General features: G+C 38.0%; 1 protein-coding gene across 2 annotated transcripts in view; it reads left to right on the top strand.

Moving 5' to 3' along the window:
* The window catches only part of LRRC28 (leucine rich repeat containing 28), a 198,764-nt gene that overhangs the window by 141,098 nt on the left and 43,101 nt on the right, over positions 1-14,565 (top strand). For both annotated transcript variants that reach the window (XM_043489722.1, XM_043489721.1), the window contains one exon: positions 13,367-13,542. In XM_043489722.1, the coding sequence (XP_043345657.1) occupies positions 13,367-13,542 (176 nt within the window). The remainder of the gene's footprint in view (positions 1-13,366; positions 13,543-14,565) is intronic.

The following is a 14,565-nucleotide window of genomic DNA, read 5'->3' as shown; positions in this document are numbered from 1 at the left end:
TTCTATCAGGGTGGCATAGCTTCTTTCCTTCCCTATATTCACTTCTCCCCTTTCCTTTTAGCTTTTTTTTGCTAAAAAGGATTAATCTGGTAGCAGTTCCCTCAATAATGAGCATGTGGATGACAGTATATTTTCTGAAGTATAAAATTGAGTCATTTGGGTTCTTTGGGTAAGGGGATTTAAACTAATTCTTTACTCTCAACACTTTGGTTGGTGGAGTGATAAGTTTGAAAATGCATATGAATTAATTTGCTAAATCACATACATGTTTTGGAGCATAATCTTAGTGGCAAAGTGATGTTACTATTCATTTATCTTGTTTAGGTTTACATGCTGAATGGCAGCTCTGAAAACATTGAATTGAAAAGGAATTGTGATCATTGTTATAAATTGTCTGTTTAACTAAGCCAAGGGTCCTGACATTTGTAATAGATTTCAATTCAGTTTTTAAAGCATTTCTTTATTTATTTAACTGTCTTGGGTCTTAGTTGTAGCATGTGGGATCTAGTTCCCTGACCACGGATCGAACCCAGGGCCCCCTGCATTGAAACGTGGAATCTTAGCCACTGGAGCACCAACTCATTTTAATAACCCACTTGAGGATTTGAATGTAGTCTTTTTTGTAACCACCTCAGCATTCATTCTAAAATAATAAAAACTATTGAGTTAGAAATTAAAGTTACCAAAGCCTAATAATTGCCACTTAATAGTTATTTCATGTTATTGTGAACTGAACACATCATGGAGCTTCCATCTCTACTATTTCACGATGACTTCTTACTGAGATGAGCAGTACTAACTTTCAAGATAGGTGCCTTTCCTGCCTCCTCTCCCATTTTTCTGTACTCTTCCATAGACATGACTCTCTAGCCACTGGAACTATTTGTGTAGCCCTGTCTGCCCTGTGCACTCACAGAGCCAAAAGAGCCAAATCCCTGTTCCCTTTCCCTGGAATATCATCATGTTAATCTTAGGTTTCAATAGAGATTCCTTCATAGCAACATCGAGGCTAGCGTTTGACTAAAGGTCTGAGTGCCGTGGTCAAGCCATGTTAATATGAAAACCATCACAGCATGTATATTACCCCCCAAAATCCCTTATTATAATAAGAAGAAAGCACAGCTATGAGTATTTCTACCTTACTGTGTACCAGGTAGTGTACTCATAGATTTATCTGTGTATTGCACATAATCCTCCCAGCAACTCTTATAATATCATCCCTGTCTTAGAAATTAAGAAACTGGAGCTCCGAAAGATTGAGTAAGGTGTCCCAGGTTACAAAGCTAGTTGGCAGTAGAGTTTCCATCTGCTTTATTGTCCACACTTAACCACTGCACTGTATTCACTGTCTCCCTCTTCTCCTTGGTCTAAAATCACCTCTCTCTGTTTGAGCTTCTTTACTAGCTTCTTGAAAGCAAGAGTGGAAAATACCTTTTCCTGCATCATTCTGTATAGTGGAGTGGATATTCAGTCTCTGATGAGGTCACAGTTGGTTGGCCAGGACCAGCAGAAAGATGCTTACTCGTGTGAACTCCCTCACAGCCTGCATTCTACAGAGTTGCTCCTCTTCTCCAGGGTTAAGCAGAGAAGGCATTTAATAGAAGTTTTGTAAAATGAGTTTAATTAGCTGTTTATAGCCAGTGGTGAAGAATAGGAACTTCTGCTAAAAGAATTATCAAAGGGAAATTAGATGGTATGTGAAATGAGGATCCACTTACTTGTTCATGTGAGTCTTTTCAGCAGTTTCTGTCAGAAACCTATCTTTCTAGCATTAGGAAAAGTATGGTTTTCACTTTTCTAAACCTTTGTTATTGTTACATTCTTTGGACAGTGTCCTTGTAGAGTTTAATCAACAGTTGTAAGATTAAGGAGCGGCAGCTGTTAAGGCAATAACAGTATGAAGTAATTATTCATGAATCGCTTGCTTTTTATCCTGTTTTTATTATTCTATGGTTTTGCTCAGTATTCTCATACTAAAGTATGGCTATAAAGTTTGAAAACAATGTGCTTTACCATGAGTATCAGGCTTCTCCATAGCAACAGAGCCAGGAGAAAGAGAGTGTGTGTGTGGGTGTGTGTAGGTGGGGTGATGGGCACTGAGAGGGAAGGGAGAAGGAGACCAGTTGATTTTACAGAACCGGCTCGTATGACTGTGGGCACTGGCAAGTCTGAAGTTTGCAGAGCCTGTTAGAAACCCAAGGAAGAGCTGATATGGCAGCTTGAGTTTAAAGACAGTCTGGAAGCAGAATTTTTCCTTGAGGGCTCAGTCTTTTCCTCTTAAAGGTCTTCAACTGATTTGACAAGGCCCATTCAACATTATAGAGGGTAATCAGCTTTATTCAAAATCTGCTGATTTAAATGTTAATCCCATCTTAAAAACATGTTTACAGAAACATCTGAACTTGTGTTTGACCAAATATCTGGATGCCCTGGCCTAGCCAAATTGATACAAAAATTTAATCATCATACCATGTGTTGTATGTCATCAAAAGAGTCATTTATTATGTGTTGGCCTGTGTTTCCAGACTTAGTGGCCATGCTGCATAATAGCATTTTGGATATGGTCCTCTCATCTTAATTTTCTCCACATTAAGAAACAGACAGTAATTATAAAGTAAAATTTAAATTTGTTTCCTCATCTTTACAGAATGGTTCATAAGAGTAAAGCGTTTTTAAGACACAGAAATACTCATACAAAATCACAATTGTGCAGCTACAGACTCTCATGCTTATATGATCACATAGAGTCAACAGAGTTTTTGAAAGTAAGAGGGATAAAGGCAAAGTAGCAAACCAAAGAAAAACATTTGAGGAAAATTTCATATAAATGTTGACACCATTGATAGGCCATTGAGCAACTGCTTTGCACTAGTGTACCCACACTGGCTGTTAAGTTATTGACAATATCGAAGTGTCTCTGCACAAGTTAATGAATAGCCATTGAATGAAAAGCTCTTGAGGTCCCCCGCTGCTGTGTCTGCCCTTCCCCTAAGATTTCCCCATAATCCAGTAACTAAAAGACTAATGGCTAACAGAACAGAGGGCTCTAGGACTGTGCTTTAGCACAATGGTACTGTTTGTTTGTTTTTTGTTCATTTTATTAAACTGTAATTTACAAACAGAAAAGTTCACTCTTTTAGTGTATAATGCCACAAATTTTGATAAATGCTTGCAATTGTATAAGTCACTGTTATAATCAAGGTTTGGAACAGCTCACTCACCCCAAGAATGTCCCTCGTGTCCCTTAACTTCTCTTCTTAAGGAGAATTAACTTCTCTTCTTAAGGAGATACACCAGCCTCTAGAAACAGGGGCGTGTTTTTTATCCCTATATTTTACCTTTTCCAGAATGTTATACAAATGGAATGAAATGGTCTGCTGCAAACATTCATATCTGGGGTTTTGTGTGAACGTAAGTTCATTCCACTTGGGTAATATCTAAGAATGCATTTGCCAGGTTATGTGGTAAGTGTATGTTTAACTTTACAAAACACTGCCGAACGGTTTCCAACATGACTCTGTTATTGTGTATTTCATGAGAATCCTTGTCAGTTTTTTTTCTTTCAGACATTCTAATAAGTGGGCAATGTCTCGTGGTTTTAGTTTGCGTTTCTCTAATGATTGTTGATGTGAACACCTTTTCATGTGCTTAGTTCCCTGTCATGTCAGTGGACCCTTGAATGATTCAGGGGTTGGGGCGGGTCCTCGCCACAGCCCAGAGTCCACATATAGCTTATAGTCAGTGCTCTGTATCTGGGGTTCCTCTTTATCTGTGATTCCACATTTGTGGACCAAACTTGGATCATGTAGTATCGTAGTACTTACTATTGAAAAAAAAAAAAATCCATGTTTAAGTGGACCCACATAATTCAAACGCGTTCAAGGGTCACTTCTTACCTTTAGTGAAATGTGTTCCAATCTTTTGCCCCATTTTAAAAAAATTGGATGGTTTGGGCTTATATTATTGACTTTTGAGAGTTCTTTATACATTCTGAATACATGTTTCTTTTCAAATATGTGATTTGCGTCTGTGGCTTATCTGTCATTCTCTTAACAGATTTAACTAGCTATATTGTGGTTCTTCATAGTTCACCATGATAGACACACAACTGAAGATATATTTAATTTAATCCATACATGAGACATTTTCCAAAAAATCCCATTTGGCAGATTACTATCATATTCCTAAATAACCATTTCTTTAAATGTTGCCATCCTGGTGAGTAACCAAATACAGACATTTGTGATGCTCATATCTTTAGAACATCTCCTGAGATAGACTGGACCCACAAGTTCCCCTGAAATTATTTCCTTTTTGGCACCATGTGGATGATTGATGATGATGATGCCATTTGCTTTTTATTGTTTAGCTTTCAAATTTCTTTCCCTCTGTCTGAAGACTCAAAACAACCAATCTGCATTTGGAACTGCCTAGGTATCAATATAGAACTACTAGGTAGAAGAGGAAATGATCCTCTTCTACTAGGTAGAAGAGAAAATCATATTCAATGAGTTAGCAACAAAAGAATTCTCATAATACAATTATATAAGGTGTGATTTAGAAACAGCAAACATTGTGATATACCATTGGTAAAAGAGAATGTCAGAAAAGACGTTAGGAATTATATTTGGGGAAGAGTAAAGGAATTATATTTGGGGAAGAGTATTATGGGAAATAGATGGGGAAACAGTGGAAGCAGTGTCAGACTTTATTTTTTTGGACTCCAAAATCACTGCAGCCATGAAATTAAAAGATGCTTACTCCTTGGAAGGAAAGTTATGACCAACCTAGATAGCATATGAAAAAGCAGAGACATTACTTTGCCAACAAAGGTCCATCTGGTCAAGGCTATGGTTCTTCCAGTGGTCATGTATGGATGTGAGAGTTGGATGTGAAGAAAGCTGAGCACTGAAAACTTGATGCTTTTGAGCTGTGGTGTTGAAGAAGACTCTTGAGAGTCCCTTGGACTGCAAGGAGATCCAACCAGTCCATCCTAAAGGAGATCAGCCCTGAGTGTTCATTGGAAGGACTGATGCTGAAGCTGAAACTCTAATATTTTGGCCACCTCACGCCAAGAGTTGACTCATTGGAAAAGACCCTGATGCTGGGAGGGATTGAGGGCAGGAGGAGAAGGGGAACGACAGAGGATGAGATGGCTGGATGGCATCACTGACTTGATGGACATGAGTTTGAATAAACTCTGGGAGTTGGTGATGGACAGGGAGGCCTGGCGTGCTGCGATTCATGGGGTCACAAAGAGTCGGACACGACTGAGCGACTGAACTGAACTGAACTGAACATTTGTATCTGGAATGACAGGATATGGAAAACTCCAGGCCAAATTTGGCCTGTAGGCAAGAATAACCATAGCTTATTGAATACAGTGTTCCCTAAGGTAAGGGGTATGATTTTGAATTTATAAGACCACCAGCATCCATGGGTACCTTTCTGTTTAAGTCCACTCTCTTTGGCATCAATTAAAGTAAGAGGGTCATTTCTAAAAGTTTGACTAGAAAGCTTCCATATTTTGACCCTGCACATCAGTATAAATATCATTGTTGTTGTTGTTGTTTAGTTGCAAAGTTGTGTTTGACTCTTTTGCGACCCCATGGACTGTAGCCGACCAGGCTCCTCTGTCCATGGGATTTCCCAGGCAAGAATATTGGAGTGGGTTGCCATTTCCTTCTCCAGTGGATCTTCCCAACCAAGGGGCTGAGCCCATGTCTTTTGCCTGGCAGGTGATTCTTTACCCCTGAGCTACCTGGAAAGTGTGCATAAGTATCATTAGCTTACAAAAATGACATTACTAATAATTTTGAAGCCCCTATAAGGTTCTCTCCCATGCATGCTCCTCCTGCTTCTCTAAGGTTAGCCAGTATTCTGAATTATGTATTTATCATTCATTTTCACTGAGTTATGATTTTAATATATGTAAATACATCCCCATATAGTGTATTTTCAAGTTTTGTCTTTAACTTAGTGTAAACTGAATGATGCTATATATATTCCTTCATGGTATACTTCTTCCATATAACATTTTGTTTTTATTCTCTGACTTCACTATTTTTCTGCTCCCCTTTAAAGAAAGACTCTTTAAAAGTGATGTCTATATTCACTTTCTCCACTTCTTTCTATTTTCTCACAGCCCACGCCCAGTTAGGCTTTTATTCCCAATTCTACACTGACATATGATAAATTGCACAAATATAAAGTATGTATATAGAGAAAGAAATGGCAACCCACTCCAGTGTTCTTGCCTGGAAAATTCCATGGATAGAGGAACCTGGCGAGCTGCAAGCCATGGGGTCTCAAAGGAGTCACACATGACTTAGTGACTAAACAACAACAATAAAGTACATATACACTAGCTACTAGTTCCCTAGTAGCTCAGTTGGTAAAGAATCTGTCTGCAATGCAGGAGATTCCAGGTTGATTCCTCAGTCAGGAAGATACACTAGAGATGGGATAGGCTACCCACTCCAGTATTCTTGATCTTCCCTTGTGGCTCAGCTGGTAAAGAATCCACTGCAGTGCAGGAGACTGGGGTTCATTCTCTGGGTTGGAAAGATTCTCTGGAGAAGGGAAAGGCTACCCACTCCAGTATTCTATCCTGGAGAATTCCATGGACTGTATGTATAGTCCATGGGGTTGCAAAGAGTTGGACACGATTGAGCGCCCTTAGTTTCACTTTTCACTTTCATATATATATATATATATATGAAATTTGAAGTTTTTACATATGTATGTATAAGCATACATACATACCTCTGAAGCTATCACTGCAATTAAGATAATAAACACATCCACCACCCCCAAAGCCTCCTCACGCCCCTGGGTGATCATTTCCCTTCCTTCTCTTCACCCTGTCTCCAGGTAACCACTGATCTGTATTCTGTCACTGTCAACTAATTTGTATCTTCCTGAGTTTTACATGAAACGCTGGCTTCTTTAACTCAGCATAATGATTTGGAGATTTATTCGAGATATAGTGTGCATCAACAGTTCATTTTTTTATTGCTATGGAGAATTCCATTGTATGCATATACCGCAGGTTGTTCCCATTCACTTGTTCATGGACATTTGTGTTGGTTCTAGTTTTTGGTTTTATTCCAATAAAATGTTACAAACATATGTAGAATATCTTTTAAATGTCCTAGACTTAAATTTCCTTGGATAAATACTTAGGAGTGGAGTATTTGGATCATATAGTACATATATGTTTAATTTTTGAAAGAACTGGCAAAGTTAAAAAGTAACTATACCATTCTACATTCCCACCTATAATAAAGGAGATTTTCAGTTCTTACATATTTTTGCTAATACTTGGAGTAGTAAGTCTTTTAAGTTTTATCCTAGGTGTGTAATGATATTTCCATTATATTTTAAAATTTCATTTCCCTAGTGAATAAAGGTGTGCATCTTTTTATGTTTTATTTGCCATCCAGCTATCTTCTTTGATATAGTGTCTAAGTCTTTCTCCCATTTTTTTCTTTGGGTGTTTGTATTATTACTGAGTTTTGAAAATTCTCTATAGAGTCTGGACAGAAGTTGTTTATCATATTTATTTGCTTCACAAGTGTCTTCTCCCAGTCTAGAACTGACCTTTACATTTTTTTCACAGGGCCTTTTGGAGAGCAGACACTTTTTATTTTGATAAAGTCCAACTTATCGATTTGTTCCTTTATGGATCTTGCTTTTCAGTTCAGTTCAGTCACTCATTCGTGTCCAACTCTTTGCAACCTCATGAACCACAGCACACCAGGCCTCCCTGTCCATCACCAACTCCTGGAGTCCACCCAAACCCATGTCCATTGAGTTGGTGATGCCATCCAACCATCTCATCCTCTGTCATCCCCTTCTCCTCCTGCCTTCAATCTTTCCCAGCATCAGGGGCTTTTCAAATGAGTCAGCTCTTCACATCAGGTGGCCAAAGTACTAGAGTTTCAGCTTCAGCATCAGTCCTTCCAATGAACACCCAGGATTGATCTCCTTTAGGATGGACTGGTTGGATCTCCTTGCAGTCCAAGGGACTCTCCAGAGTCTTCTCCAACACCACAGGTCAAAGGCATCAATTCTGCACTCAGCTTTCTTTGTAGTCCCAACTCTCACATCCGTACATGACCACTGGTAAAACCACAGCCTTGACTAGACAGACCTTTGTTGACAAAGTAATGTCTTTGCTTTTTAATATGCTATCTAGGTTGGTCATAACTTTCCTTCCAAGCAGTAAGCATCTTTTAATTTCATGGCTGCAATCACCATCTGCAGTGATTTTGGAGCCCAGAAAAATAAAGTCAGCCACTGTTTCCACTGTTCCCCCATCTATTTCCCATGAAGTGAAGGGACCAGATGCCATGATCTTAGTTTTCTGAATGTTGAGCTTCAAGCCAACTTTTTTTTTCTTTTTTTTTTTTTTTTCATTTATTTTATTAGTTGGAGGCTAATTACTTTACAATATTGTAGTGGTTTTTGTCATTCATTGACATGAATCAGCCATGGATTTACATGTATTCCCCATCCCGATCCCCCCTCCCACCTCCCCCTCCACCCTATTCCTCTGGGTCTTCCCAGTGCACCAGGCCCGAGCACTTGCTTCATGCATCCAGCCTGGGCTGGTGATCTGTTTCACCCTAGATAATATACATGTTTCGATGCTGTTCTCTCGAAACATCCCACCCTCGCCTTCTCCCACAGAGTCCAAAATTCTGTTCTGTCAAGCCAACTTTTTCACTCTCCTCTTTCACTTTCATCAAGAGGCTTTTTAGTTCCTCTTGACTTTCTGCCATAAGGGTGGTGTCATCTGCGTATCTGAGGTTATTGATATTTCTCCTGGCAATCTTGATTCCAGCTTGTGCTTCCTCCAGCCCAGCATTTCTCATGGTGTACTCTGCATAGAAGTTAAATAAGCAGGGTGGCAATATACAGCCTTGATGTACTCCTTTTCCTATTTGGAACCAGTCTGTTGTTCCATGTCCAGTTCTAACTGTTGCTTCCTGACCTGCATACAGGTTTCTCAAGAGGCAGGTCAGGTGGTCTGGTATTCCCATCTCTTTCAGAATTTTCCAGTTTATTATAATCCAAATCACAAAAGTTTTCTCCTTTGTTGTCTTCTAGAATTTTTAAGGAATTAGATTTACATTTGGGTCTGTAATTCATTTTGAATTATTTTTTGTATATGGTACAAGTTATGGTTGAAGGTCCTATTTTTTAAAATTTTTTATTCTCTCAAATCTGCACTTTTATGTAACTTCTTGTAAAACATTTCCATGGTAATTTCTGTGTACTCATCTCAGTATAGAAGTTCCTGTTTTTTACATATGGATATACAGTTGTTCAAATACCATTTGTGTAAAATACTGGCCTTTCTCCACTGTGTTTCCTTTGTACCTTAGTTGGAAATTAGTTGTCCATGTATGTGTGGGTCTGTCTCTGGATACACTGTCTGTTCTGTTGATCTGTTTGCCTGTTTTGGCACCAATAATACATTGCTTTGATTACCAAGAAATTTTAAGTCTTAAAATTAAAAAAATTTTTTACTATTGCATTTCTATATAAATTTTAGAATCAAAGTTTCAATTTATATATATTTTTAAAGGCCTGTAACTTTAATTGCATTGTGTCTATAGATCAATTTGAGCAGAATTAATGTCTTAACAATATTGCATCTCCTAGCCTATGATCACAATAAATGTCTTAATTACTCTGCATGTTTTGTACAGTTCTGTGTATATGTCTCAGACCCCTTTTGTCAGATTTACCCCCAAGTAGTTCATATTTCAAATAGTATTGTATATAGTGTTCAAAGTTTTTTTTAATTTCCAATTGATTATTATAACCAATAGAAATATAGATAATTTCCTATAACTGATCTTGTATCCTCCAAACTTGCCAAGCTACTTATTAGTCCCAGTAGGTTTTTTAAAGATTATATTGGACTTTCTACATAGAGTCATGTCTTCTGGGAAGAAAGAAGACAGTTTTACTTCTTCCTTTCAAATCTGGTTGACTTTTATTTCTTTTTTTTCTTTATTGTACTGGTTAGAAGCTCCAGTACAATGGTAAATAGAAGTAGTGAGAGCAGACATGTTTGTCTTGCTGACTTTATGGGGAAAACAGTTTTTCAACATTAAGTACAATATTGATGGTTGTTTATCAGATTAGTAAATTCCCTTCTATTCCTAGTTTGCTGAGAGTTTTTAAATTATAGATGCATGTTGAATTTTGTTAGACCCTTTTTCCACACCTTTTGAAATGATTATATTGTTTTTCTTTTTTAGGTTTTAATATAGTGAATTACATTATTTCCTTAAGATTAATACAATCTTGATTAAATAAACTTCATTTGGTCATAATGACTTTATACATTGTTAAATTTGCTAAAATTCTGTTTAACTTTTGCCGTCTACGTCTATGTGTGATACTAATTGCTTCTCTTGTTATGTGTTCATTTAGTTTTGGTGTCAGGATAGTGATGGCTTCAGAGAATGAGTTGAGAAGTATTCCAGTCTTTTAGCTACAAGTTCAACTTCATTCATAAATGTAGGGCTGTTCAGCTTCTGTGTATGAGTGAGCTTTGCTGATTTTTGTCCTTCAAAGACTTTGTATTAGTATAAAGTTGCTTCTTACCCTTTTATTATCTGTAGAAACTGGGCAATGTCTCCTTTCTCATATTAATATTAGTAATTTATGTCTTCTCTCTGATTAGTCTAGTTAGAGGTTTTTCGAGTTTATTAATGTTCTCAATGTTCAAGCTTTTTTGTTTTCATTGATTTCTCTTTATTACTGTTTTCTATATTATTGATTATCTTGATGCTTTTTATTATTTCTTTCATTTACTTAGGGCTTACTTTACTGTCTTATTTCTGGTTGCTTTAGGTGAGAGCTATGGATGCAACACATCTTTCTTCTATTGATATAATGGCCTTTTCTGCCAATTTTAATATCTCTTTTGGTTGTTTCAGTCATGTGATTTTTTTCCCCTCATTGTACGTCATATTTTCCTGCTTATTGAAAAGCCTGGTAATTTTTGGTTGGATGCCAGGTAGTGTGAAATTTATGATGTTGATTGAGTGTTGAATATTTTTGATTTCATGTAACTGTTCTTAATATATGTCCTGGGATGCATTTAAGTTAACTGGAAACAGTTTAATCTTTCAGATATGGCTATTAAGGATTTGTTGGGTGGGAATGGAGTGGTGTTCAGTCTAGCACTAATTACTCACTGCTCCTGAGATAAGATTCTGCTCAGTGCCCCTTGAATTGTGATGTTTAAGTCTGCCTGATAAGAGCAGGAGCCCTGTGGAATTGCTGGGCACTGTTAGCCTTAATCTTTTCACCTCCTCCTTTTTCCACCCTCAGGTAGTTTCCTTGCATGTGCTGATCAGTATGCATCTGAATATTCAAAGGGGACCTTCTGCAAATCTCCAGAGTTCACTCTCTGTACATTATATCTCTCTCCCCTAAGGTCCTCTGTCCTGTGAACTCTGCTGTTGTGGACACTCTTAGTTCCTTGTCCTCAAGTTAAGGTGCCTACCAGGCTGTGACTTGAGTTAACTCTTGTCTTCAGTCAAGTCTCTGCTCAAATGTCACCTTTTCAGAAAGACTTACTTTGATTATGTTATCTGAAATGGTACAGCTCTCACTCCCCTCTTCACTCTGCTTTAGCATATGTGTATTTTTTAGTTGTCCATCTCTCCTCAGGATAATGAGCTCAATGCTGATCTTAAGTATGTACCTAACAGAATTTCATGCTCATGTGTACCAAATAATACATACAGCAATGTTCATATAGCCCAGCCCTAGAAACAGCCCATACCGTTACCAGTACTACACAGCAATGAGAATGAATAAACTGTAGTACATGCGGTGGCACGGGTGTGTCCCAGAAAGATAATGTTGACCAAAGGAGCCAGACACAGAGTTTGTCCTGCTGTTGAAGAAGGCAAAGCCAAACTATACTGGTAGAATTTGAAAAAATGCTTTCTTTTGAGATACAGGTTTTGCCTAGTAGGAAGGCCAGTGTGGCCTCCCGAGGTTCTTTTTGTTGAGCTGAGTGGAGAAACTGAGTAAAATTAATTGAGTTCTAGGTCAGATATTATCTTCTCTCTCGAACCTTCTCTATAATTCCCTGGAAAAAGTCAGTTCCTCCATCTTCTCTGACCCAATATTAGAATAATTATATTGTTAATTATATCATAATTATTACATTTTTCAAGGGAAGGAAGTTTTTTTTTTTTTTAATTTAAGTATCGTGACTTGTGTATAGTAAGTGCCCTGGGAATATTTTCTGATGAAATAGTGCCCAGTCACTCTAGTATCTGACTCTTTACTGCCCCATGGACTGTAGCCCGCCAGGCTCCTCTGTCCATGGGATTCTCCAGGCAAGAATACTGAAGTGGGTTGCTATGCCCTCCTCCAGAGGATCTTCCGACCCAGGGATTGAACCCACATCTCTTACATCTCCTGCATTGGCAGGCAGATTCTTTACCACTAGCACTACCTGGGAAGCCCATTTTCTGATGAAAGGAATGAGTAAATGTAGGAACTTGTAATGAACAGATAAGGCAAGGGCTTCTCTCTTCTAGCTCTGTACCTTCTTATTGCCTGTCTCTAGTCGAGCATAGAGAGATTACCTCGTGTTGTGTCTGGAGAGTCAAGGTTTGTTGGCACCTGTTTGTCATTAGAGAAGAAAGGTGTTGAGACTTTTAGGTAACCTGGTGATCTCAGACAGGAAATGGAAAGAGATTGGACACCTGAGTTTTAGTAACCCTGTAAAGCTAAAGGAACAGGAATGTCTCTGCCTTCTGGTTATGAGTGGCTGTAGGGAATAGTATGTGACTTGGCTTATTCAATAGACCTTGCCAAGAATATTTTCTCCACGAGTTTATGGAAGGACCCAGTTAAGTTATCTGCTACCATTAAAAATATGTTTGCTTTGTTGGGTGTTTTCCCCACACAAAAATTCTGTTAAACCAAGGTACTATAACTTCACAGAGTTCTCTTTGTTCCTTTTAATTTTGAAAATTTCAATAAACATAAACTTAGAAAGGGTAAGAAAACGAGGATAAATGGAGCTTACAAAGCAAATTGTGTAGACCCAACGAAGGAAATTCCTTCCAAGTTTGTCCTTACTGGCAATGCCTGGACCTCAGTGAAGATTTCAGCTGAGTTCCAAATGATGAGTCTAAATTTCTGTGCCAGATTTTATTAAGGAACCCAGGATAGCATCTGTTCACTTTGAAAAGAATTTTGGCAATTCAGCAGTGTCTTAAAATTCTAAATGTATATTTTGATTAACACATTTTTATTGGCACATATAGTCATTTCCTTTTGGCTAACACTACTGTGAATGTGTGTCTTTCTGTAGCTGTGGTGCTCCCATTCAAGTTTCTGAGGTGAAGCTGCTTTCCTTTTCATCAGGGCAACTAACCGTTTTCCTCCCTGCTGAGGTGAAGGCCATAGGGACAGAGAAGGATCACGTCCTGCCTCTGCAGGAGCTGGCCATGAGGACTCTGCATCACACCTACCACACTTCTCTAAAAGGTACATGGGACCTCTCTTTTTTTTTCCCCCTACTTGTTATTCAGTGAGCTTAGGGATTGTGTTTTATGCTATTTTGATGTTCACTTTCAAAATTGTGGTAAAATGTACCTAACATAAGATTTACCATCTTTAAGTGCTCAGTTCAGTGGCATGAAGTACATTTGCCCAGTTGTGCAATGGGACTTTTTTTGTAAGAGAAAAGTTTTAATATTTTGTCAACACTGATCCCTTCAGCAACCCCTACAGACACAGAAAAGCATTCACTAGATATGGTGTTCAGTCAAAAGAACAGGTTACAGGTTAAACTCTGTGGTTGAAGTTGAAAGAAATTGGTTTTGGGGAACACATATTTGGTAGAAGTGAGAAGACTGGCAGAGGTACTTTCTTCCATAATAAAAAATGTGCAAAGATCTTACCCCTAAAGCAAAGTTGGTACTTCTTCCAACATAGCAAGTTTTTGACTTGCACCCTCCTCACATCTGAGAAATTTATTTATGTAAAGGGTAATTAATTCCAGGACCCTTTGGCAGTATTACCACAGGATGCCAACTCTTGGTTTAGAAAGTCTTTGGTAGTGTATATATGTCTTGGGTGATGTGGAGTTGACCTGAGATGCTTTAAAAAAGCACTAGGCAACGTTAATGAGAAAATACATCTCAAGTGTTTTTAAAACTGCTAAGTGTTTTGTCCTTGCTTTTGCAAAAGAAGAAAAGTTCATATAAAAACATCTAACATTAACCTCCCAGGAATGTATTAAGTTGTTTTCAAAAACTGAACAGAAAACTGAAATTATTCACCTATGAACAAATTACATTTTTCAAAATGGTTATTGATAAGTCTGGACAGATACAGAAGATAGTAAGATAATTTGTATTTCCTTCCCAAAGATGATTCAGTGAATTTTAGGTGTCACCTCATCATGACTATTTCTGTCCTGGTGTTCACTGTCAGTAGCAATCCAGGGTACATTTGTGCTCAGGATTGCCCAGACCACTAGGATATTTTGCTTTAAACATTTCTTTT

Source organism: Cervus canadensis, chromosome 17 (assembly GCF_019320065.1).
Source record: "Cervus canadensis isolate Bull #8, Minnesota chromosome 17, ASM1932006v1, whole genome shotgun sequence".
Classification (NCBI taxonomy): domain Eukaryota; kingdom Metazoa; phylum Chordata; class Mammalia; order Artiodactyla; family Cervidae; genus Cervus; species Cervus canadensis.
This window is presented reverse-complemented; position numbering and strand designations above follow the sequence as displayed.